This window comes from Setaria italica, chromosome VII (assembly GCF_000263155.2).
Source record: "Setaria italica strain Yugu1 chromosome VII, Setaria_italica_v2.0, whole genome shotgun sequence".
Taxonomy (NCBI): domain Eukaryota; kingdom Viridiplantae; phylum Streptophyta; class Magnoliopsida; order Poales; family Poaceae; genus Setaria; species Setaria italica.
In genome coordinates this window covers 31,105,452-31,129,323 of record NC_028456.1, presented here as the reverse complement: position 1 = coordinate 31,129,323, position 23,872 = coordinate 31,105,452, and the positions used below count along the sequence as shown (strand labels likewise).

The 23,872-nt window shown below is 50.2% G+C and overlaps 6 protein-coding genes, 1 long non-coding RNA gene and 1 other non-coding gene across 14 annotated transcripts; 4 read left to right on the top strand and 4 right to left on the bottom strand.

Annotated features, from left to right (window-relative positions):
- The first annotated feature begins 481 nt into the window (after window positions 1-481).
- Window positions 482-1,554, top strand: LOC101784652. Of its 2 annotated transcripts, none has more exons than XM_004976927.2 (2): window positions 482-1,011; window positions 1,145-1,554. In XM_004976927.2, the coding sequence occupies exons 1-2, from the start codon at window positions 658-660 to the stop codon at window positions 1,241-1,243; spliced, it is 453 nt and encodes a 150-aa protein (XP_004976984.1). In that variant the 5' UTR covers window positions 482-657; the 3' UTR covers window positions 1,244-1,554. The 2 variants fall into 2 exon arrangements, with proteins under 2 accessions (XP_004976984.1, XP_004976983.1); XM_004976926.2 differs by having other exon boundaries at window positions 1,130-1,554.
- Window positions 1,555-2,131: 577 nt separating this feature from the next.
- Window positions 2,132-4,382, bottom strand: LOC101757250 (DNA polymerase I A, chloroplastic-like). The gene is made up of 5 exons (XM_012847656.3): window positions 3,769-4,382; window positions 3,493-3,687; window positions 3,151-3,243; window positions 2,754-2,966; window positions 2,132-2,678 (listed from the first exon to the last, which is right to left on the bottom strand). Exons 2-5 carry the CDS (start codon window positions 3,643-3,645, stop codon window positions 2,523-2,525), a joined length of 615 nt encoding a protein of 204 aa, XP_012703110.1. The 5' UTR covers window positions 3,646-3,687; window positions 3,769-4,382; the 3' UTR covers window positions 2,132-2,522.
- Window positions 4,383-7,443: 3,061 nt separating this feature from the next.
- LOC101782361 (anthocyanin 5-aromatic acyltransferase) lies at window positions 7,444-15,140 on the top strand. 5 transcript variants are annotated; one of them, XM_004976921.3, is made up of 3 exons: window positions 7,444-8,241; window positions 8,364-9,087; window positions 15,013-15,140. In XM_004976921.3, the coding sequence occupies exons 1-2, from the start codon at window positions 7,582-7,584 to the stop codon at window positions 9,060-9,062; spliced, it is 1,359 nt and encodes a 452-aa protein (XP_004976978.1). In that variant the 5' UTR covers window positions 7,444-7,581; the 3' UTR covers window positions 9,063-9,087; window positions 15,013-15,140. The 5 variants fall into 5 exon arrangements, with proteins under 5 accessions (XP_004976978.1, XP_022683955.1, XP_004976976.1 ...); XM_022828220.1 differs by lacking the exon at window positions 15,013-15,140 and adding an exon at window positions 10,924-11,014; XM_004976919.3 differs by lacking the exon at window positions 15,013-15,140 and adding an exon at window positions 9,278-9,360.
- On the bottom strand, window positions 9,427-9,845 carry LOC111257894. Its single transcript, XR_002678503.1, has 2 exons — window positions 9,706-9,845; window positions 9,427-9,612 (listed from the first exon to the last, which is right to left on the bottom strand). It is a non-coding gene; the product is annotated as an uncharacterized LOC111257894 (long non-coding RNA).
- Window positions 11,090-13,202, top strand: LOC101783847. The gene has a single exon (XM_004976924.4). The coding sequence runs from the start codon at window positions 11,705-11,707 to the stop codon at window positions 12,875-12,877; it is 1,173 nt and encodes a 390-aa protein (XP_004976981.1). The 5' UTR covers window positions 11,090-11,704; the 3' UTR covers window positions 12,878-13,202.
- LOC101784259 (DNA polymerase I A, chloroplastic) lies at window positions 13,368-20,571 on the bottom strand. Its single transcript, XM_004976925.3, has 12 exons — window positions 20,164-20,571; window positions 18,979-19,696; window positions 18,314-18,511; window positions 17,295-17,962; window positions 16,601-17,027; window positions 16,349-16,444; window positions 15,430-15,522; window positions 15,154-15,348; window positions 14,812-14,904; window positions 14,415-14,627; window positions 14,250-14,339; window positions 13,368-14,013 (listed from the first exon to the last, which is right to left on the bottom strand). The coding sequence occupies exons 1-12, from the start codon at window positions 20,304-20,306 to the stop codon at window positions 13,852-13,854; spliced, it is 3,096 nt and encodes a 1,031-aa protein (XP_004976982.1). The 5' UTR covers window positions 20,307-20,571; the 3' UTR covers window positions 13,368-13,851.
- A 1,030-nt stretch (window positions 20,572-21,601) lies between these two features.
- On the bottom strand, window positions 21,602-22,686 carry LOC101756841 (protein EPIDERMAL PATTERNING FACTOR 2). 2 transcript variants are annotated; one of them, XM_012847594.2, is made up of 2 exons: window positions 22,476-22,686; window positions 21,602-22,340 (listed from the first exon to the last, which is right to left on the bottom strand). In XM_012847594.2, the coding sequence occupies exons 1-2, from the start codon at window positions 22,576-22,578 to the stop codon at window positions 22,063-22,065; spliced, it is 381 nt and encodes a 126-aa protein (XP_012703048.1). In that variant the 5' UTR covers window positions 22,579-22,686; the 3' UTR covers window positions 21,602-22,062. The 2 variants fall into 2 exon arrangements, with proteins under 2 accessions (XP_012703048.1, XP_012703049.1); XM_012847595.2 differs by having other exon boundaries at window positions 21,602-22,337.
- Window positions 22,687-23,754: 1,068 nt separating this feature from the next.
- On the top strand, window positions 23,755-23,826 carry TRNAW-CCA. Its single transcript has one exon. It is a non-coding gene; the product is annotated as a tRNA-Trp (tRNA).
- Window positions 23,827-23,872: the final 46 nt, after the last annotated feature.

The window sequence follows — 23,872 nt, the reverse complement described above, 5'->3', positions numbered from 1 at the left end:
GACAAAAAGGATGGACAAAAACTCAGCTCTAGGTGGATAAGCGTGCAGATTAGAGAAATCCCAGTTGTTAAGTAATTAACAGCTTATTATACTCTCTCCGCTGAAGAGATGTTGACCGGTCAGGCCCAGGTATCATCAACCAACCGACCGAAACCTCACGTCCTCACGTATGCAATTCATCAGGCTGCAGCCGCAAGCAGCAAAGCAAGGCAAGTGAGGTGTCCTTCAATGCCCTCGCAGCTGGTTAAACGCCTACCTGCCATGGCTACCAACACTGCCATTTACAGGATTACCCCTTGTACAGTTGACTGGTTGCTCTCATTATGCGGCGGCACAACATCGACACCGGCAGTCTACGTTCCTAGTCCAACCTCTCCAGTCTCCAGGGGCATTCTGGGGAATAATCTTGGGCCCCACCTGCCCTAGCTCCGCAGCAATAAATTAGGGCTCGACGCCGTATGAATCTGCAACAGAGGGGGAGTAAATACACCCTGACCTGAGCGCTGCATCATCGGCATCCTCAGGAAAGGGGAGTGCACCCAAAAGTTGATGAACAATAGCCAAAGGGAAACAGTAGCGCTAGGCTAGAGACTAGAGGCACCGCCCTCCATTCTCCAGAAGCTCCCAGCACCTAGAGCGGCCGCAGCGACAAAGGCAATGGATCAGCACAAGGAAAAGGAGGCGGAGAACAAGTCCCAAGATTCGACGGCGGAGCAGCTTAAAGAGGCGGCCTCTGAAGAATCGATGGATCAGCGCGCGGGGTATAAAGCGGAGGAGGAATCGGCGCCGGCGGGTCTGCTCATCAAGGAGGTGGCCTCTGGAGAAGAGTCCTGGCCGGCGCTCCTCGCGCACCCTTGCTCGCTGCTGCAGCTCCTGCTCCGCGCCTGCGCCGGCTGCCTGGGCCTGCACGGCTACTGCAGCAGCGACGACCCGAAGGCGGCCGCTGCCGCTGCACCGGACGCGACGGCGGCGGATTCGTCGCAGGAAGGGGAGGGCGGCGACAGGGCTAACGTAAGTGGAAAATAGTGTCATCGCTTGATTATTAATTTGCACGCGCGTTTCTCGGTAACCGATCGATCGATGTCCATTGACTGCTCCCGTAGTGAAAAAATATATGCAACCGTTGCAGTATTTGTACATGCAGGCGGAGGTGCTCGCCCGGGTGCGGGCGGTGAGGAGGCCGCCGCCGCCGGGGCAGCGTCCGAGGGAGGGCAGCGGCGGCAATGGAGGAGCACATCACTAGGACATCTTCTTGGGCACCCAGGAGGCCAGGAACAAGGTGATGAAACGCTGATGCCTCGGCCTCCGCGCGCCGCAGCTTATGTATTTTGGTCGTCGAATCGAATCTATGGCCGTCTGCTTCCATGTACGTAGCATCTAACTTTGTATAAAAGTACTAGTAGGTGTGGGCGTGTGGCTAAGAAGTTCGAGTTTGCGTTGGCTTCATCTCTGGTCTGAACTTGGAATAAGACTCTGAAAGTGTGTAGTTATCTGAGTGTTTAAGCCGCAATACCTGATAGTTGCATTTGCTAATCGACGTGTGTGTGAGATAAAGATGTTTGTCGTCGTCTTCAGATTAACTTTGTTGCTGGGTGGAATGCATATAAATCGTCCAACCGTCAGTCAACTACGTCCAGTGATACATGCGACGAGAGTTCTTCCTTTCACGAAGTTCTTCGAGTTCGTGGTAGATCCGAATGACAGGCATGTATCTCTGGCACACTTGTTAAGGAAGAGGAAAAGCTAGGAGTAGCTCAGATCAGATCGGTCGCCGCAGGCCCGGGCCCCGAAAAGATCGAGCTGAACACCGATCAATGATGTCTGAATTATGAATAATGGATGTCCGGATTCAGCTTTACATGGGAGTGGGACAGCGTCGCTGCGATGTCCAATGGATGATATACATGTCAAGCCAAGGGAAGGATTAAAGTGAATGGAGTGCTGTAAAAATGCTGAAAAGAAACGACAGAGTCGTATATACATAGTAAAGGTCCAAACTGCAAAGTCTTTGTTTTCTTTTTTGATTGACATGGCAAAGTCCGAAGCCAGTGCCCTCCGTCCGCGGTTTCTTGGCAACGAAAAAAGTCACACGAGGTCAGGTTTGGATGGAGATTCAGCAAAAAAAAAAAAAAAAGGGAAACCAGACCCCATTAAATTACAGGGAATCGTCTATAGGGTAGAACCGGCAGCACCGAACTCTCCTTCCAAGACCTAACTAGACTCGTGACCTCGCTCGTGCAAATTTTATCGGCAGTTTACGTGTGCGTACGGGTCGCTTCTCCCAGATGTTTTGCGTTGCGTGTGGCGACTGTGGGCATCGTTGCCGCGAAGGCGACCGTGGGCATCTTCGGCTTTGGGAGGCCGAACCAACGAGGCACGGCCACGGCTTTCGAGCGTTTCGCGTCGGGAATGCACCGGCCCTGCAGTATGTAGCGGGCGGAAGATCGATCGAGCCGGCCGGCTGGCCCATGTTTTCCTTCCGGGCCGTGCTATCACCGCTTTACCTCTGGCCCGTGCAGGAGTTAGGGAGGTTTGTGATTATGAGCCTTTCGTCGGCTGCCGGCCTGCCGCACCCTGGGCCTTGAATTAGTCATGGGCCTTGAATTAGTCTCGGCCTTAAGATGAGTATTCCTGTCTATCTCAAGCATTGCGCACATGGCAACATCTGCTGCACTGCCCTGTGGTGTCAAAAGAAAAGATTCTCAGCACAGAATTAATTTCAACACTATTGAGTTGTGATAGGCAGTAATTACCTGTACAGGAGCATTGATAGCAGCACGCTCAATGTGACCCCTTTGGCCAGAAGTTGCATAAGCCATGTTTGGAAAACGGCGTGATCGCCCAAGTAAAGTATAAACTTCACACTTCTCCTGTGCTAGTTCTTTCTGCTTCATTTGCCAAGCCAGAACCTCCTTTCTATCGCTATACCAGAGTTTCAGTGTGTCTTTTGCTTCCTTAACAGAAACCTGATAAGGGAGAAGGTTACATACACATTTCTTTGGCTAATCAGCATGCGGGTTGTTTTCTGGTTTCTAGCTGATTGGTATGAACCCAGTAGTCCAAGCCGGTACTGATGTGTAATGGACACTGAAGTTGAACTGTTGATATTAATTTAGATTTTAGAACTATGTTCATTTGATAAGTTTGTACCTTCCAATCCCGAGCAAGCCCATGGGCTGTTTTTCCGTATGCAATGGAGAAATTTAGCATTTTAGCTTTCCTCCTCTCAGCACCAAAAGCATCCTAAATCACAAGAAAGCATTAGAGTCTGTTTCGTCATATATGTTCTCATGCTAATAACATTTCCTGGATCCATATCCACAATTAACTCCACGTTGTATACTGGACCAGAAGACATGGAAAATAGGAGGGGGGACTGTAAGTGCAAGGAAGTACAGTACACCAGATAGAGCAATAAACTGGTAAGCCTGGCCTAGTTTTAACAATTAGAAGGAATCAATACAATTCTCAGAAATACCATAGCTAGCATACCTTCAACAGTGGCACAGGAGGTTTCTCTTGACCAGGTTGAGGATGCCATTCAAGAATTACTCTCTCTTCTTCAACAGCTTCGCGAATATGCTGGTACATGTTCATGGCTGTCCTGGAATGGAAGTCACCGCCAGCTTTGAAAGCATCTAACATGCTTTTACAATCAGCAAGATGTGCCAAGATCCTGAGCTCCAGCTACACATAAAAGAAGTATGTCTTTTTACTTGGTACTAGTACCAGCGTACAAATATTTGAAAACTCTGCTGAGCACAATACCTGACCATAATCAGCAACAATAAGAGTGTTCCCTGGAGCTGCAACAAAAGCTTGGCGGATTTTATACCGATCCTTTTCAAGTGCAGGTTGGTTCTGTCATGGAGGAATTTACATCACAGGTTCAAAAAACTATTTGATGTTGGTTATTGATATCACAATAATAGAAGATCTAAATCAACCAGCTCACAGCTTCCAAGGATAAAAATTTCTCATCTTTTGGTTATCAGATTAAATACTGCAACAACCTCAGCTAATTATTTTGGGCCATTAAGTTCACAGAAACCGCGGAGCTCATTTTCAGACTTAATATCAGTAAAAGCTTGCTTATTGAGTTGATGAACATGCTTATTGGGTTGCTCATCCAGTCCATACATATTAAGAATATAGAAACTGCCAATCTAACTGCTACATGCATTTGTATGATAGTTTATTTCCCAGTTCAGCACATTAGCTATAATCCATCACCAGGTCTGTAATTATGACACCGTGCCTTATGTTTCAAGTTAGGATCCAACATTCAAACTGCCTGTTGGTCCTTTTCTGAAATGTTCTAATACGTCGAAAGACGGCCCAAATCCTGTATAATGTTTTACTGTAATAAACACAGATCTTGATGGCCCCAAACACAAGCAGAGCGACCTCACCGGAAGCAACAGCCACACTACAAGGGCAGGGGTAGGAGAAGGCCACTGGGATAATATATTTGTTTACTTCTTGTTTGCCTTTGATTGATACAACCCCTCTCTCTTACAGACAATTTGGCTTGCAATATCTGCAAATTGTAAAGTTGTAAGCACGAGTTAAATCTGACTGTGATATATCATGTACTTCCCTAAATAATTGCAATTATACTTTTGTTCTTGGTTCTATTTATACCACAATAGTCTTGTATAATGATGCAACAGAGCGGACACCAGTACAGTACTCTTCAAACAAAAAGAACGAGGAACTAAGCTGCATTTCACCTTCCTGATTGATGAATCTTCAAAAAATGGGGCAAACTCCATAAGGACATCCTGTCCACCATCCAGCACATCCACCCAAATGCATGTCTTGCCATTTCCAAAATCAGCTTCAGCACCAGAAGTGCCAGAGTATATGCTAAAGCACGTGACCTTTCCATGGCCAACTGGTGTCTCTTGTTTAACATCAATATTAGCAACCTGCATACCATTGAGATCTCCTGAATTATAAACACTAACAAGGAGTTGATATGCATTCGCAACGAAAAAAAAAATATTTTCAACATATAACTTAATTGCCCAGTACCATACCACCGAACAAATAACTCAAGATAATAATGTGTATCTACTTCATGCTGTTCAGGATCCATGGGACCCCACATTTTTCATGGATATCATATTGAACAATAAAGCAAAAAGTGTAGGCATACATTGTGCATAAGGAAGTCACGGAAAGAAGAAAAAACGTGAAGCAAACATTGGAATAAAAGAAAGGTGGGTATGTAGTCATATGTACAACCCTGACTCCTAATTTCAAAGGAGAAGTATATAGTGCCTGATTGGATATTTCAATATCAGATTTAGGCAACAAGCCATGGCAGATACAAACGAACGTAAGGATCTTATATAAAACTTCAAACAGTTGCCAAGGGTTTTCATCCCCTACCTCTGTGTCACATGCATGGAAAAAATTTCTGTACTTCGTAGTAAGCAACTGGACGACACTCCTAGCTGACTTGACATCATCAACCACCAGAACTTTTTCATAGATGGTACCAAGTGCCTTCCGTGCATCTTTAGACTCCTGAGACAAGGGTGCTCTAGCTGGTGGAGGTTGTACTGTCTCCTTGGGTGAGCATTCATTCTCATCTTCAGCATTGCCATCTGTAGCCTTGTCGTCAAATGGTAAGCTTGTTTCAACTTCAGAAATTTTTGGAAGAGAAGCATGAAACTTGGAACCATTAGGCCAATGAGCCTCCACTTCGGATTCATTAGGCCTTTTAATTGGTTTGGTGTCATCCTTAACAACACTGGCCTACAAACACAGCCCACGCAATGTCCACACGCCCACACTTTGCATACATGTCAACTAACGCATTCCCCACAGCTATGTCCGAATCAAAAGCAAGGAACCGCACCATCCTGCCATGGATCTCCCTTCCCTTCATCAGCTCCCTTTCCTTTGCACAGACATTGAGAACGCTCGGCATGGCGCGTAGATCATTCGCCATGTTCACGGCCTCAACCTGCCCCCTCCTGAAAAGATCCAGGGCCTTTGCTGCCCTCCCAGCCCTCGCATATCCAGTGACCATGCAATTCCACACGACAGCGTCCCTCCTGGGCATCTCGTCGAACACCCTCATGGCGTCATCCAGCAGACCAGCCTTGGCATACATATCCAGCAGCGCCCCCGAAACCACAACATTGGGGAACAAAACAAGCCGGATGGCGAAGCCGTGGAGCGCGGCTCCAAGAACCGCGTTCCGGAGCTCCGCGCGTGCGCGGCGGGCACGGCGAACCTGTTGGGCCGGTGTCCCGCTGCTAGGAGGCATACAAGGAGCTCCAGCGCCGTGCCGGGCGGGGACACAGCAAGGAGGATGTTGTAGGTGTGCATGGACGGCGAGGGCATTCCATCGAACACCTGGCGAGCCCGATGGAGCGCCCCGCAGAGGCAGTAGAGGAGGATGAAGTCGGTGTCCAGGGTGGCGTCCGGAAGGCACCCGCCAACCAGGGCCCGCGCATGGAGGTGCGTCCCTGGGGAGAGTGCCCCCAACGCAGCGCAGCACCAGAGAAGGGCCGACAGGCTCCCGGCGGTTGGCGGCGGCATTTCGACGGCCTCCGTATAGGACGCGGCTGCTCTGACGGAGGACAGCAGATGCGCGCGCGTGCACGGGCCGATCGCGCGTTCCCGACGGGGGAAACGGCAAGAAGCCAAAAACTCTGCACGGCTGCTGCGTTTTGAATGGCAGTGCAGCCCTGCGACGACTGCGGGCTCGTGAAAGGATTCGTGACCCGGGCCGCCGGGCGGAGAGGGAGAGGTGACTGGCCGGCGAGGCAGGCTGCAGTCGGCGGTGGCTTTGAATGAAGCCGCGCCCTGGGCCTTGAATTAGTCTTGGGCTCTTGGCCTCTTGGGCACAACACTTTTTCGGTCGATCTGATCTCTCTCTCTTTTTTTCCTACTATTTTCTCTCCAAAAAGAAGAACGAAAAATATGATCTCGCGCACTTCTGAAACGAGTGACCCAATCGTCTTTTGCATCGTCAGGCAGCCAGGCACTCGTGTCCCCGGGGACCGTGCCTCCGTGTGGATCACAATGCAGGGGACACGCGGGATTTTGGGATGTTTGATACGAGGTGCTAAACTTTAGTAGGGTCACATCGGATGTTCGGATACTAATTAGGAGGAGTAAACATGAGCTAATTACAAAACTAATTGCACAGATGGAGTCTAATTGGTGAGACGAATCTATTAAGGCTAATTAATCTATCATTAGCAAATGGTTACTGTAGCACCACATTGTCAAATCATGGACAAATTAGGCTTAATAGATTCGTCTCGCGAATTAGACTCCATTTGTGCAATTATTTTTATAATTAGATTATATTTAATACTCCTAATTAGTATCAAATATCCGATGTGACAGGTGCTAAAATTTTTAGCAAGGGTATCACCCCCGGCCTCCTCGTTTGATTTCAGGCTTTCAGCAACGGGTACTTCTTCGGCGTCCACACTCCACTCCAACGCGCGCAAACACCACCGGTGGACGCTATACGCAGATCTATCCGAAAATACTTCTAATCCGGCCACTCGTGGCTCAGCCGCTCAGGCAGTCAGGCGTCCCTCAGAACCCATGGCTCCGGTGAGGATCGTCGCTGTCAGCTACGTCGCTGCGCCGGCCGACGCGGTGCCACCGCCCGAGCCTATCAAGCTCAACGCCATGGAGGCGCAGTGGGTCGTGGCCCCGGTGCTGCAGCACCTCCTGCTCTTCGAGGGCGATCAGCTGCCGCCCTTCGACGCCGTCGTCCAGTCCCTCCGGTCTTCCCTCGCGTCGACCCTGACCTCCTACGCTCCGCTCGCCGGCAAGCTCCACTACCTCGCGGACACCGGCGAGGTCGCCATCTGCTGCCGCACCGCCGGCGACGACGGCGTCCGGTTCGTTGTCGCGGAGACCGACGCCGACGCCCGCAGCCTCGCCGGCGACGCGGACCACGACGTGCTCACGTTCGAGCAGCTCGTTCCAGAGGTCGACATGGCCTTGCTGCCGGCGCCGGTTCTGGCCGTGCAGGCGACGCGCCTCGGGGGAGGCGGCGGGGTGGCTCTCGGGTTCACGCTGCACCACGGCGTCGCCGACGGGCGGTCGCTGTGGAAGTTCGTGGAGGCGTGGGCGGCGGTGTGCCGAGGGGACACGCCGCCCGCGCCGCCGGTATTCGACCGTTCCCGTGTCAAGATGCCTGGCGGCGAGGAACTGGCCCGGAGTGTCTTGCGAAAGTACGCGCCAGACTTGCCTGTGGTACGTTTCCGCGAGCACAAGCACAACACATTTTTCGCCCCCTCTTTTGTTTTGGCAAACAAATGTCTGATTTGCCGGAGTATCTGGTTGTTTTTTGTTTTAATTTATGACCTTGCCACTAGGTAACCGTGCCCGATGTCTGGCACCAAGATCGCCTGCGGTTTACCCGCCGGACGTTCAACCTGGACGCGCCGCGCATCGCGCGGCTGAAGCAGGCCATCGCGCGCCTCGCCGAAGCCCAAGGCGGCGCGCCGCTGCGACGCCCTCCGTCCACCTTCGCCGCCGTCATCGCGCTAGCCTGGGCCTCCGCCGTCCGCGGCAGGTCCATCCCGGCGGAGGACGAGGTGTTCCTCTTCTTCCTGGCCGACGTCCGCGACCGCCTCGACCCTCCCGCCGGCGCCGACTACTTCGGCGCGTGCCTCGCCGGCTGCATCGCGAGGGTGCCGGCGCGGGAGCTCCACGGCGAGGGCGCGCTGGCGGCGGCGGCGGCGGCGATCCAGGACGCGGTCGGGAAGATGGTGGAGGACCCGCTCGGGTGTTGGCCCGGGTGGGAGTTCCTCAAGTTGGCCGCCGCCAGCGGCCTGACGGTCCCCGCCGATCGGTTTATGAACGTGTCCGGGTCGGCGGGCTTCAGGGTGTACGAGGTCGCCGACTTCGGGTGGGGGAAGCCGCGGCGGACGGAGAACGTGAGGATGAACCTCGACGGGCAGGTGGCGCTGGTCCGCGCCAGGGACGGCGCCGGGGTGCAGGCGTCGGTGTCCATGCTGCGGCGGGAGCACGTCGACGAGTTCGAGTCTGAGATGCTCAAGCTACTCGGATGATTTTGCAAGCTGCAATTAAATTCAGGTAATGTTTGGATGACTAGTTCATGGGCTAAACTTTAGTCCCTAAATTTTAGCCCCTAAACTTTACTCCCTAAATTTTAGCCCCTAAACTTTAGTCTTGCTGGGTTGTTTGGATCCATGAGCTAAACTTTAGTTTCTCATCAAACAATGACTGATTTGCCCCTTGTTAATGACTCCATGCACATGCACAGGAATGCACATGCACCCGTGCGCCTGCTAGGAACTACTTGTTGTTCCTGCTGGTCGCCTACCCTGCGCCTGCTAGTTTCTTCCATGCTGTTTCACTTATCTCGGACAAAGTAGTCACCAGCCGCCAGCAATGGGAATTCTCCACACGGAATATTTCTACCACTAATTTCCAATCTGATTCAATAGTTAGCAAGTTTTCGATGCTCTCTAGATCACTGACACTAGTATATTACATACATAGCCTAATTAACTAGCTAGTTGCAGTGGGAGCTCCCAATGTGAAGTTCAGAAAAGAGAAGTGGTAGCAACAAACATGCATCATTGACAGCAGCTTGCCCTGCAGGCGAAAATCGGAAGCACAAGAATTTGTTAGCTATTGTTCCATTCCATCGGAGACGGGGAACAACTGAGAAGGGGATTTGGTAGCTACTGTTCGATCGGAGACCGGACACGATCGATTGCTCGGGCTGCGCCGGGGGCGGCGCCTGCTGCTGCTCGCGCTCGTGGAGGTGCGTGCGGATCTCGTGGATCCGGTCGCGGGCCTTCTCGACGAGGCGGCGGCGCTTGCCGTAGGTCTGCTCGAGGTGGCTTTGCAGCTCGGCGGCGCACGCCCGCGCCTCCGCCGCCACCTCCCTCCCAGATCTGGCGGGCGGCCGGCGGCGGGGTCGAGGCGGCGGCGGAGGAGGAGGTGGCGGCGGGGGCGAGGCGAAGAAGGAGGTGGCCGGCGGCGGCGGCAAGGCGGAGGCGGAGGAGGTGGTGGCCGCCGCCGGCGGGGGTGAGGCGGAGGTGGAGGAGGAGGTGGCGGCGGCGGGCAAAGGAGGCGGGGCCGGGCGGAGCATGCGGGGAGGGGGAGAGAGTGCAGAGAAAGAGTGCGGGGAGGAGAGAGGAAAGGGGGGGCAGGGGTGGAATTTGTGGTCCTGGGATCACTTTTAGCCCCTTTTAGGGTCTCTTTGGGGGCTAAAATTTAGCTCCCAAAGTTTAGCTATTTGTCACTTTTAGCCCTCTTGTTTGGATCCCAAGAGCTAAATTTTGAGCTAAAAGTGCAACACTAAAATTTAGTCCATGGATCCGGGCCCTTAGGGTCGAATTGTACGCACAGCAAAAATTGCATTATCTTTTCAGCTCAGCATTCGTTGTCCATGCGCCTGACTTTTTTGTTTTTTAGCCCTTTTTGCGAAAAATTCTCGCAAATACGCCCCTGGCAGAACCAATTCTAAAAATGGACCCTTAGCTTGGCACCATCCACGCTGGCGCCACGCTTACACGTCTTGGCGCCAGCCATCCTGGCGCCAAGGTCCATCCGCAGTTGCTGACGCGGATGCCGACGTGGCGGGGGCTTGGCGCCGTAGGCCTTGGCGCCGATCAATTTACCCATGCCTCCTAACATTTCAAACGAAACAGGTATAATTATTCCGAGAAGTGTGCATTCAAGTATGCTATTGTTAAACTGGGGCAGGGAGGCCCGTTTTACACCTGCAAAGAGGCTACAAATCCTCCTGCGAGCCGCTAGAAAAAAAATAAAATGTAGAAATAGGTGTTCGAACTTAGGTCTTTGGGATAAGAAGCCCACATCCTAACCAGTTGAACTAAAGCATAGTTTGTTGCACACTTCTCGGAATAATTATAGTTGTTTCGTTCGAAACGCCAGGAGGCATCGGTAAATTGCTCGACGTCAAGGCCACGACGCCAAGCTTGACGTCAAGATCCATGGCGCCAAGCCCCCGCCACATCAGTATCCGCATCAGCAGCTGCGCATGGACCTTGACGTCAGGATGGCTGGCGTCGAGACGTGTAAGCTTGGCGTCAGCGTGGATGGCGCCAAGCTAAAGGTCCATTTTTGAAATTGATTTCCTAACGTATTTGTGAGAATCTTCGAAAAAGGGTTAAAAAACAAAAAAGTCGCTCCATGCGCGTGGTGGGCTGGCAGCTCGCACGACAGTCGACCGTACACGGTCAGGACAATGCGTACGGTTGGGACCATTGTGACGGGCGCGGACACAGCTTTTTTTTTGGTCCGTGATGGGTGGCAGGATTTGCCTGGATTTACTTTGCATGTAAATTCTCTGCTCGTGGGTAATGTGACCCTTGCCAATCCATAAGCTCGACCGGACAGCACTAGACACGTGCACAAATCTCCAACATTGGAAGTTGGAGGCACTTCGGAAGCTGTATAGGAATTCTGACTTGTTGCAGCTGCGATGTGGTTGGGCCTTACATGGGCTTTAGGCAAAATACAGCTGGCCCGGACACTTGGAGGACAGCAGCCGTTAGATTGATCGAATGGCGTTCCTAGCAAAAAAAAAAAGAAAGAAAGAAAGAAAGAAAGAAAAAAGGAAAAAGGAAAAAAAAGAGAAGGATTGATCGAATGGCGCTGGGCGTTCTTCCGTAAACACGGTCCCTTGCCTCCCTGGGCGCCCAGACAGGGATCCATGGCGCTGCGGCGGCTCGCCCGACGCGCCCTCCACCGCGCGGCGCTACACCACACACCTCCCCCGCCTCCCGGATCCTTCTCGCCTCAACTACGAAGCCACATCCTCCTCCTCCGATTCTCCACCTCCTCGTCCGACCAGCCGCACTTCATGGTCGACTACCTCGTCTCCACCTGCGGCCTCCCGCCGGACAAGGCCGCCAAGGCCGCTCCGCGGTTCGCGCACCTCAGCTCCCCCGCGCGGCCCGACGCGGCGCTCGCTTTCCTCCGCTCGCGTGGCCTCACCCGCGCGCAGGCCCGCGCCGTCGTGTCCTGGAACCCTTCGGTGCTCCTCAGCGACGTGGACGCCACCCTCGCGCCCAAGTTCCGCGCCGTGCGGTCGCTGGGCCTCACCCGCGCCGAGGCCGCGCGCGTCTTCGCGCTCTACCCGCCCGCGCTCACCATGGGCGTCCACACCAACCTCCTCCCGCGCCTCCTGCTCTGGCTCGACCTCCTCGGGTCCGCCAGGTTGCTGATGAAATGGCTCGCCAAGACGTGGCTGCTCAAGAGCGGCGTCGACGCGCTCCTGCGGAACCTCGACGCGCTCCGGGGCCACGGCGTCCCCGAGGCGCGACTCGCCGCCACGGTGCGGCTCAAGCCGTCGCTGATCCTGCAGTCGCCCGCGAGGCTCCGGGCGCTGGCCGCGCGCGTCGACGCCTGCGGGGTGCCGCGCGGCTCCCGGATGTACGCGTGGGCGCTCCTGGCGCTGCACAGCGTCAGCGACGCCGCGTTCCGGGCCAAGAGGGACGCCGTGATGCGCGGGACCGGGTGCACGGAGCAGGAGTTCCTCGCCATGTTCCGGCGCGCGCCGTGCTTCCTGTTCATGTCCGCGGAGCTGCTTCGCCGCAAGGTGGAGTTCCTGGTGGGCACCGTCGGGTGCGGCGCGGACGGCATCGTCAGGGACCCCGTGCTGCTGACGCTCAGCCTCAGCAAGCGGATGGTGCCGCGGTGCCGCGCCATCGGGGCCTTGAAGGCCAGAGGCGTGGACATCGGCAAGCAGCGGCTGGTGAACATCGTGAGAGCCTCGGAGACCAGGTTTGTGGAGAGGTACATACTGAAGTATAGCGATCAGGCGCCTGAACTCCTTGAGCTGTATCCGCCTGATCACCGCAAGAGCAGCTCGCAGGGTGATTGATTCGACATTTTCCCCCCCTGACTCCTGTGTGATGTGTGTTGAGGTTCAGATTAGAGATTGACGGGGACATTGTTTTAAGATGATTTGAGCAGAACAGAAGCTAATAGATGAAGCATGTTCTGTTCGCAATACAGAAGCTTATGCATAAACAGTTAAGCGTGCTGCATTGTCATTTGGTTCTGGGCTTCAGGCTTTGCCGTGATCTGCTGCTTCGCATTCTGAATGAGCTGAAATTGCAAGACTCTTGGCTGGCCGGTTTAACTCTGTGACGCCATTGTTTCGCTATGTACTTTCTTTTGTCATCACTTGGCTCCGTCAGTTGTCATTTTTCTGCAACTGTCAAGATGAAGTTCGGCAGCCGCAGGTGCAGACATACATTTGGAGCTGAATTCTTGACGAACTGGGACATCATCACAATACTATTATGTACAATGTTCAAAGAAACAACCCACAATGGCACAACGCTGCAGAAGAAAAGAAAATTCAGATATTAAGGACGAAACCACGCTAAATTGCATTCTCTTGAGCCTTGACCAAAGCATAGTTGCAGTTGTAGTACGTAACGAAGTGTTTAACATCAGCAGAATAGGTCAGCTAACCTAACACACCAGCACGCTAAACAAATCTTATGAACATCGCATGCCTGGACTTTTCTACTTCTCTTCTGGACAGTCAACTACATCACGCAAATGATAGATCGACACAGGTCCTAATTGGAAGAGTGGGAGTCAAGCTAATCCGATCTATATGGTAGTGTACAATGCCTTCCCAGCTGAGTGCCGACCGCCCACTGCCCAGCTACCACTCCCATGGCGAAATAACTAGTGCATGGCATCCGACCTGGGGCGTGCAGTAGCCTACCAGTTGATACCAGTTCAAAAACGCACTGAATTTCACCGCAGGAATTGATGAGGCACAAACTTGCCAGGCTTGGTAGTAATCACTCACAGGGGAGGAGTAAAGACAGTATGGATCTACTTGGCGGCATACCAATTCTGCGCACATTTGGCATCAACAGCCAGGTCAACATTCAGGATGTTGGTGCCGTAGAAGGGCTTAGACATGCACTCGACCACTATGGACTTGGCCAGTTCAGCAGACTCTGAAGGCCCTTCCAGTATCACTTCATCATGCACCTGAAATATGGAGTTGTCAGCTCTTTTAGGTCTAAAATTATGTGGCATTTAGCACTAAAACAATATTCTGAAATAAACATTGTGAGCACCAACTGCGTCTATCTTGACTCGGAAATGGAAAACCAATGGTCAAGTTACACCAGTCATAAAAAAGTCAATGCCCTTTTCAGTTTCAAAGGGGAAAACAAAGTATGCCGACATTTAACCAGTGATAAGTAACTTAACACATCAAATACCTGCAAGAGTAGCGTCCAACCAAGCTCCTTCAGATGAGTATTCCTGTCTATCTCAAGCATTGCGCACATGGCAACATCTGCTGCACTGCCCTGTGGTGTCAAAAGAAAAGATTCTCAGCACAGAATTAATTTCAACACTATTGAGTTGTGATAGGCAGTAATTACCTGTACAGGAGCATTGATAGCAGCACGCTCAATGTGACCCCTTTGGCCAGAAGTTGCATAAGCCATGTTTGGAAAACGGCGTGATCGCCCAAGTAAAGTATAAACTTCACACTTCTCCTGTGCTAGTTCTTTCTGCTTCATTTGCCAAGCCAGAACCTCCTTTCTATCGCTATACCAGAGTTTCAGTGTGTCTTTTGCTTCCTTAACAGAAACCTGATAAGGGAGAAGGTTACATACACATTTCTTTGGCTAATCAGCATGCGGGTTGTTTTCTGGTTTCTAGCTGATTGGTATGAACCCAGTAGTCCAAGCCGGTACTGATGTGTAATGGACACTGAAGTTGAACTGTTGATATTAATTTAGATTTTAGAACTATGTTCATTTGATAAGTTTGTACCTTCCAATCCCGAGCAAGCCCATGGGCTGTTTTTCCGTATGCAATGGAGAAATTTAGCATTTTAGCTTTCCTCCTCTCAGCACCAAAAGCATCCTAAATCACAAGAAAGCATTAGAGTCTGTTTCGTCATATATGTTCTCATGCTAATAACATTTCCTGGATCCATATCCACAATTAACTCCACGTTGTATACTGGACCAGAAGACATGGAAAATAGGAGGGGGGACTGTAAGTGCAAGGAAGTACAGTACACCAGATAGAGCAATAAACTGGTAAGCCTGGCCTAGTTTTAACAATTAGAAGGAATCAATACAATTCTCAGAAATACCATAGCTAGCATACCTTCAACAGTGGCACAGGAGGTTTCTCTTGACCAGGTTGAGGATGCCATTCAAGAATTACTCTCTCTTCTTCAACAGCTTCGCGAATATGCTGGTACATGTTCATGGCTGTCCTGGAATGGAAGTCACCGCCAGCTTTGAAAGCATCTAACATGCTTTTACAATCAGCAAGATGTGCCAAGATCCTGAGCTCCAGCTACACATAAAAGAAGTATGTCTTTTTACTTGGTACTAGTACCAGCGTACAAATATTTGAAAACTCTGCTGAGCACAATACCTGACCATAATCAGCAACAATAAGAGTGTTCCCTGGAGCTGCAACAAAAGCTTGGCGGATTTTATACCGATCCTTTTCAAGTGCAGGTTGGTTCTGTCATGGAGGAATTTACATCACAGGTTCAAAAAACTATTTGATGTTGGTTATTGATATCACAATAATAGAAGATCTAAATCAACCAGCTCACAGCTTCCAAGGATAAAAATTTCTCATCTTTTGGTTATCAGATTAAATACTGCAACAACCTCAGCTAATTATTTTGGGCCATTAAGTTCACAGAAACCGCGGAGCTCATTTTCAGACTTAATATCAGTAAAAGCTTGCTTATTGAGTTGATGAACATGCTTATTGGGTTGCTCATCCAGTCCATACATATTAAGAATATAGAAACTGCCAATCTAACTGCTACATGCATTTGTATGATAGTTTATTTCCCAGTTCAGCACATTAGCTATAATCCATCACCAGGTCTGTAATTATGACACCGTGCCTTATGTTTCAAGTTAGGATCCAACATTCAAACTGCCTGTTGGTCCTTTTCTGAAATGTTCTAATACGTCGAAAGACGGCCCAAATCCTGTATAATGTTTTACTGTAATAAACACAGATCTTGATGGCCCCAAACACAAGCAGAGCGACCTCACCGGAAGCAACAGCCACACTACAAGGGCAGGGGTAGGAGAAGGCCACTGGGAAAATATATTTGTTTACTTCTTGTTTGCCTTTGATTGATACAACCCCTCTTGTAGAGAGGTTTACTTTCCAACTAAGCAAGATATCAAATCTTATCTCTAACCCTAGTTCTAATGGATCCAACCCATAAGGACCATTTGGCCCACCCAACTTCCCATGACATTGACATTGAGAATGCCATTATACTACAACCATGTGCAACCTTCCTAAAATTGTAAATGCCAACCTGTAAATTTGGTGTCCTTGCAGATAAACGCCCTGTTTCTGTGTTGATATTTAAGGAACAGTGGATCCGCCCCTCCTTACATGATATATGATTTCCCTGTCAGGAGAATAAAAGGAGATTAGTAGGATAAAGATACAGATAGATAACTAAGGCTATTACTGTGTGATAGTTGGCATTCAAACCAAACTGACATAGCCACGTGTAAAACAGTGTCTGCTGCAATCTACATTAGAGTATGTGGAGCCAGCTCACCTGTAATGGAAGAATGAAGTTGGATATCAACGAGTCAATTGAGCATATCTCACATAGAGCGGCAATGGCATGGCATGCTTCTTTTCCTTTCTTCCCTCCTCCAAATGCTTCATATGCAGTTCCATAAGAGGAGGTGTCTTCTAGATCACAATCAGAAATTTCAGAATCGCTACCACATTCATCATCATTTACATCATCTGTCGTGTAAACAAGATCCGAAGGAACTTTCCCAGCCAAATTTCTCAATGCATCCCCACTAACTGAAGGCCAGCCACTAGCTGTGAATATATCAGTTTTGAGGTCTTCCACAATACTGAAAAGTTCAATTGTGCGATACTTTGGAACCTTCTTGCCTTCTGCAACTGCAGTTTCATCATTAGGCACTTTAATAGCCTTACTCGTTGGCAAAAATTCACCAGGTTTGCATCTGTACAAAGATTAAGAACATCAAAATTTATAGGGATTGCGTCCAAGGAATATCTAGTAAACAAAATTAAACATACATTGACTAAATTTTTTTCTCCTTTCATTTCGTATTTAATATACATACAGTAACATTCACTATCTAATTAATAAATGTATGTGGAAGAATAGGAAAAAAATTAAACAAGACTTTCCTAGATGGGAAATTAAAGAATTATAGACATTCATACCCAAAAGGAACTTTACAGAGAGAAAATGGTGAGGGTCATACCTGTTCTCTATACCACCAAAGAAGAGTTGTCGAATCTGAGTATCGCTATTAACATTCATGTATTTCGCATCAGGGCAATACTTAGATGCCCACTTCCGAAATTTATCAGCAGCTAATTTGCGCTGTGCAACAGCAACTTTTTCAATCTTTGAAAGGTAAGCACGGTCGACAAGCATTCCAGCTGTTTCCATTTTGACAAGAACAGCACCAAAAGGACGCCAATACTCCTCGTAGAAATCGTACATTGAACCTCTTGGAACACCATCAAAAGTCCAGGGCTTCCTTTCAAGCTTGCTTTTCAAGCTTTCATAAAGCCTCAAGGTACTCATGGAATCTAGTGAAGAATAACAGATCCACAGCTCTCTGTCCTCTCTTTGTAAAATTTCAACAGGCTCAATTGCAGTAATTTTACCTTCCGATCCATCCTTTTTTATCTTTTTCCTACCAAAGATGGTTTTCATTGATCGCTTTCCAATCTTTTGCAATTCCTTTGGAACAACACCCATAACCCTGTGATCATTTGTAAGTCCCTCAAGAGAATATCCCCCATCCAGTCTTCTTGACGAATCCCAAAGTCGTGCAAGATGCATTGTATCAGCATGAAATCCAGAAACTTTAATTCCATAGTTCTCTATGACATGACTATCGAAACTATAATTGTGCCAAATCTACATAATAAAAATAAGACAGTTGCTTTAGGACATTCAAAAAATGAGATGACTGAGGTAGATGTTCTATCCTATAGGTTCCAGGAATAGCAAGGTTTGGCTACAGATGTAAAAAAAAAGGGTAAAAGCAGAGAAACAGACAATTTGGCTTGCAATATCTGCACATTGTAAAGTTGTAAGCACGAGTTAAATCTGACTGTGATATATCATGTACTTCCCTAAATAATTGCAATTATACTTTTGTTCTTGGTTCTATTTATACCACAATAGTCTTGTATAATGCTGCAACAGAGCGGACACCAGTACAGTACTCTTCAAACAAAAAGAACGAGGAACTAAGCTGCATTTCACCTTCCTGATTGATGAATCTTCAAAAAATGGGGCAAACTCCATAAGGACATCCTGTCCACCATCCAGCACATCCACCCAAATGCATGTCTTGCCATTTCCAAAATCAGCTTCAGCACCAGAAGTGCCAGAGTATATGCTAAAGCACGTGACCTTTCCATGGCCAACTGGTGTCTCTTGTTTAACATCAATATTAGCAACCTGCATACCATTGAGATCTCCTGAATTATAAACACTAACAAGGAGTTGATATGCATTCGCAACGAAAAAAAAAATATTTTCAACATATAACTTAATTGCCCAGTACCATACCACCGAACAAATAACTCAAGATAATAATGTGTATCTACTTCATGCTGTTCAGGATCCATGGGACCCCACATTTTTCATGGATATCATATTGAACAATAAAGCAAAAAGTGTAGGCATACATTGTGCATAAGGAAGTCACGGAAAGAAGAAAAAAACGTGAAGCAAACATTGGAATAAAAGAAAGGTGGGTATGTAGTCATATGTACAACCCTGACTCCTAATTTCAAAGGAGAAGTATATAGTGCCTGATTGGATATTTCAATATCAGATTTAGGCAACAAGCCATGGCAGATACAAACGAACGTAAGGATCTTATATAAAACTTCAAACAGTTGCCAAGGGTTTTCATCCCCTACCTCTGTGTCACATGCATGGAAAAAATTTCTGTACTTCGTAGTAAGCAACTGGACGACACTCCTAGCTGACTTGACATCATCAACCACCAGAACTTTTTCATAGATGGTACCAAGTGCCTTCCGTGCATCTTTAGACTCCTGAGACAAGGGTGCTCTAGCTGGTGGAGGTTGTACTGTCTCCTTGGGTGAGCATTCATTCTCATCTTCAGCATTGCCATCTGTAGCCTTGTCGTCAAATGGTAAGCTTGTTTCAACTTCAGAAATTTTTGGAAGAGAAGCATGAAACTTGGAACCATTAGGCCAATGAGCCTCCACTTCGGATTCATTAGGCCTTTTAATTGGTTTGGTGTCATCCTTAACAACACTGGCCAGGGCTGACACAGCAGCTGCAGCACGATTAATCATATGACGCTTTGCAGGTTCCACACTGGCATGCCTATTTGCAAGGGAATTAGGTGCCATTCTTTGTCTTACACTGTGAGGTGAAGACTGGTTGGAGCTCTTGAAATCTTCCAGGTGTTCATGATGAATAATAGCGGGCCCTAGATGACTGGAACCGCTATAGGTACTGTTGCTGGTTCTGATGGAAGATAACCTCTTGCTCTCGGCAGCCCATTCTTGTGCCCCACTACTTTGCACATTAAAGTTGACACATACTCCAAACTTAAGAGCTCTGTTGTCTTGAATTCCAACACCTGAACTCTGAGAGTACTCCTGCCTGACAATCAGAACCGTTCTCAAAGTTAGATGCAAAACACCAAAGTGATGCACAACTATGATACTACGGAGAAGCACCATTACATGTCAATTCACTAACAAAGTTCAATCAGAACAGCACCAGGAGGGGCCAGACACAATAGCTCAATCCTACGAGCTATGGATGCAGAGCAAATTAGCACAACAGACAATATTAGGTTCACTCATCCCCCAAATGGTCCACAGAAAGTATTAGTACCAATCCAGAACACGACACAAGGTTCCCAAAACAGAACAGTAACCGCCGCAGTAGCAGCACAGCATCGACCTAGCCTAAAAGCATAGGCCAGCATCCTACTTCCTATTACCCCTTGCAAACCACGAATCGAACGATTATCACCGCCACCACCACATAATCACACATCACACGAGCTCCCTGAGCTTACTTGAACGAGCATTAATAAACCTCTAAAACAGTACGGGTACTACCTTCTGCCGCCGGTGAACGGCGAGACCATCGAGCGGCCGCGGCGGCGGGGGCGGAAGGGCGAGGGCGTCCACGGAGGCGCGGAGCACGGGCACCGCCGGAGCAGCGCGGGCGCGGGCCCCGGCGCCGTCCCGGCCATCGCCATGGACCCCACGAGCCGCCTCAGCTTCCCGGCCCCTGCCCCCGCTCCCCCACCGCCGCAACCGAGGCCGCAGGGCGCCGTCTTGGACCACACCGCGCGGCGCGGGCTAGGCACGCCTCGAGGGTTCGGAGCAGGAGGTGCCGGGCGCGGGCATTCGGCGGCCGCGAATGGAGCGGCGGCGGGAGGACGAGGGCGAGAGGAGAGTTTGGGTTCGGGAGGCAGCTTGGGGCGCCGCGGACTTGGGGAAGGGGGATAGGGAAAGCCAGGAGGGTTTACGCCAAACGGTGGAATCCGGAATCGTATCTGTCTCTGGCGCTTGCCCGCTTGTGGCGCGGCTGCTGCCTGAGGAGCGGGGCCGGCAGCGCGAGGCGTTGCTGGTGTCCGAGGCTTCTCTGCTACGTGCACACGGTTGCAGCCACCAGCCTGTTCGGCAATCTTGCCTTCTTGGTGTGTACACATCGGTTGGTACGGGCGTTAATGGTTGTTTAGGGGCTTTATTGGATGATTTGAGGGCTTTAATTTAGTTGGTGGACCTCCTAATCGTGGAAGATGGTGCGTTGTGTTCTCGTACTGTAGTGTTGATTTGATGGGGGCAAAGGGTTAGGTTATTGGTTTGGATTTTTGTTTATCTGTTTTAAATTGGAAAGGGATGAGAACGTGATGCGTCTGGGTACTGTTGTTAATTTACTAAGTAGCTACATGTGCACCAAGAACTTTGTCTCCAAAATAAGGTGCAAAGTGGTTGGATGGATACAAGGCTTATCTGTGTGAATGCAAAAATAACCAAAAATAATTAAGTGGGATGGGAAAATCACAAATAAATATATTTCATCACATTCATATGCTATAATTAAGTGTAAATGAGATACTAGTTAGCAGACGTCCTGTTTGGACGCTATTTCCTAGCTGTATTGATGAATATTTTTTTCTTTGACGGATTTCGACGGCATTGCCATTGCACTCCTCTATTGCCCACCTTCCTCTATTTGTCTCCGATGGCGTCTCTGGCGTCACTGTCTCACCGATACTCAACACTCAGTCGCTCACCCCTCTATTTATATGCTCTCCCACACCACATGCAGACATACTCCACCCATCGGAAACCAGTGGCTCCATCACCATTGCCTTTACGGCACCTCTGCTTCTCGACTTTGCTGTGGTTCTAATCTTACTGGCGGATTCCTCTTCGAAAATCGTGTTGAGATTACCGTGACAACTAATACTAGATTCGATACAGAAGGTGCAAATAACTCATTCTATTGGGCTAGTTTGGATGAAAACTAAGCGAGCCAACACGATTTAAAAAACAGTAGCTGCCATGCTTAATCCACACAATAGGGTAACCCAAGAAATCCTGCAACATCAGTCACTACTACCTCCTTTTCCACCCTGATGTGTCATCCAATCCAAGATTTGCATATAATTAGCACGACAAACCCTGATAGATAGATCAACTAAAGGGAGCACATATTCCTTGGCGTGTCTCCAACCTACTACCCCAACGGTACAACAACTGCACTGAGGCACACCGGCATCCCAAAAATTACTGGCTGATCGGAGATCTCTCTACTACACGTACTCCTACTAGCTAGCTATCTAATGACTCATAATCGGCCATCATCATTTACAAAACCGTCCCGGACGTTGCTCGGACGGCAACGCACAAACTGCTCCGCCGACGATCCCTTTGGCATACAAATTCAGTGCTCGATCCACACGCGTGCACTGCGAGCTCTCTCTATCGGTCACGGTCAGCATCTCAGCTGGACGGCACCGGGTAGCACTTGCCCCTGCACATGCAGCGGTAGACCATGGGGCAGGGCAGCGGCTCAGCGACGGAGCACTTGAAGCTGACCATGACGCGGCTGCACGGCGAGCACGCCCCGCACGCGTGCGAGCAGTCCGGGAGGCTCGACCCCGTCGCGCGCACCTCCTCCCGCAGCAGCAGGTCCTTGCTGTCCCCGCCGCCGCCGCCCTGCATCGCAGGTATGGTCATCTCCGCCGTCGTCGCCCCATGCTCCAGTTTCGTATCACCTGCTGTTCGATCAGATCAGATGAGAAGGTCATGGTTACTTGGTCAGCGTCATCTGAGGGCGATCGAGCACACTTTTGCTGTTTTGTATGCACACTATCTGCAAGAAACGGTACTCCCTATCTTGCAGTAGCACTTACCAGGAGCTGGTCTGATGCCATCGCTCACGGCAGCGAGCAGGAACACCACCGCCAGAGCGAGAAGGACGCGGTGAACTCTAGCCGCAGCAGCGTGCCTCTCCATGAGCCCAAGACACCAGAAGAAGAGCTCGGCGCGGTGTGGCCGATAAGCGAAGCGCTAGCTTGTGCTACTTGTTGCCAGAATGCCAGTCGCTACGCGAGAAGGCTGATGAGCTCTGAAGGCAATGGGGACTGCACGTCGACGCGTCGTGCATATATAGCCGCGTGCATGAGGCCGCGGGGCCAGCACGGCCATTGATGAGGGGCGCAGCGGCCGCGCGGGGGACCTTTGATTGTGCGTCACATGATCCTCGGCCCCTCACATGGATTCAATGACCACCCCCTGCCGCGCCGCAGCCGCTGGAGCTTTGCTTTGCGGTGCGTTGCGCAGGCCGGCCGGGGGCGAGGACGCGGCTGCTCTGACGGAGGACAGCAGATGCGCGCGCGTGCACGGGCCCATCGCGCGTTCCCGACGGGGGAAACGGCAAGAAGCCAAAAACTCTTCACGGCTGCTGCGTTTTGAATGGCAGTGCGGCCCTGCGACGACTGCGGGCGCGTGAAAGGATTCGTGACCCGGGCCGCGGGGCGGAGAGGGAGAGGTGACTGGCCGGCGAGGCAGGCTGCAGTCGGCGGTGGCTTTGAATGAAGCCGCGCGCCCATTTACTGCACTTATGTGTTCCGTGATTCAACAGTGGAAGAGACGGAGAGTTCGTTCACCCATCAGTTACTGCCCCCGCATGAGCTCTGCCTGTCGCGTTGCTCTGCGGTTCTGCGCTCTGGCTGACTCCTCTGCTCACGCACTGGCACTGTGCGCCAACTCTCTGAACTCGTCCGTGCTTTCACGTACCTCGCTGGATAAAGGCTAGGATCCTATAGGCATGGCATGCATGGTCCCTGTTTCAATGCGAGCTGAGGAAGTTAAGTGGACAGAGGGATCTTGCATTGATACTCCGTCGATGGCGCTGCTCTCGGGATTGGACCGTGGAGAATGTAAAGCTCTGTTTGTTCGTGTGAAGAGAGAAGGACGGAGCAGAACACCTGAAGATTGAATGATTTGCCCTATTTCCACAAATCTAATTGCGATAGAGGAGCAAAGTTAGGCAAATACATGAGCATTGTCGAGGCAGAAGCAGAATTACAAGGGTGTCTAGCGTCGTGTCCTGGCATTCTGGCAATATGGTTTGTGCCTTGGTTGATTCAACACGGACAAATAAAATTAAAGTGATCAGTGATCACCGCTGGATCCGTGGCGCAATGGTAGCGCGTCTGACTCCAGATCAGAAGGTTGCGTGTTCGATTCACGTCGGGTTCAAACCCCCCGATTCTAGCGGATCTCTTTTTGCTTTTTTTTCTCTTTT

Excerpts from the sequence above, each read along its gene's own strand:
- LOC101784652 (XM_004976926.2), top strand. The coding sequence starts at position 658 with ATGGATCAGCACAAGGAAAAGGAGGCGGAGAACAAGTCCCAAGATTCG. Across the intron at positions 1,012-1,129 it reads AGGGCGGCGACAGGGCTAAC|TATTTGTACATGCAGGCGGA; the intron begins GTAAGTGGAAAA and ends CAACCGTTGCAG.
- LOC101757250 (XM_012847656.3), bottom strand. The coding sequence starts at position 3,645 with ATGTTAGATGCTTTCAAAGCTGGCGGTGACTTCCATTCCAGGACAGCC. Across the intron at positions 3,244-3,492 it reads CTCCTGTGCCACTGTTGAAG|GATGCTTTTGGTGCTGAGAG; the intron begins GTATGCTAGCTA and ends CTTGTGATTTAG. Across the intron at positions 2,679-2,753 it reads CTATCAATGCTCCTGTACAG|GGCAGTGCAGCAGATGTTGC; the intron begins GTAATTACTGCC and ends TTGACACCACAG.
- LOC101782361 (XM_004976921.3), top strand. The coding sequence starts at position 7,582 with ATGGCTCCGGTGAGGATCGTCGCTGTCAGCTACGTCGCTGCGCCGGCC. Across the intron at positions 8,242-8,363 it reads ACGCGCCAGACTTGCCTGTG|GTAACCGTGCCCGATGTCTG; the intron begins GTACGTTTCCGC and ends CCTTGCCACTAG.
- LOC101783847 (XM_004976924.4), top strand. The coding sequence starts at position 11,705 with ATGGCGCTGCGGCGGCTCGCCCGACGCGCCCTCCACCGCGCGGCGCTA.
- LOC101784259 (XM_004976925.3), bottom strand. The coding sequence starts at position 20,306 with ATGGCGATGGCCGGGACGGCGCCGGGGCCCGCGCCCGCGCTGCTCCGG. Across the intron at positions 16,445-16,600 it reads ACTTCATTCTTCCATTACAG|GGAAATCATATATCATGTAA; the intron begins GTGAGCTGGCTC and ends TTCTCCTGACAG. Across the intron at positions 14,340-14,414 it reads CTATCAATGCTCCTGTACAG|GGCAGTGCAGCAGATGTTGC; the intron begins GTAATTACTGCC and ends TTGACACCACAG.
- LOC101756841 (XM_012847594.2), bottom strand. The coding sequence starts at position 22,578 with ATGGAGAGGCACGCTGCTGCGGCTAGAGTTCACCGCGTCCTTCTCGCT. Across the intron at positions 22,341-22,475 it reads TGGCATCAGACCAGCTCCTG|CAGGTGATACGAAACTGGAG; the intron begins GTAAGTGCTACT and ends CTGATCGAACAG.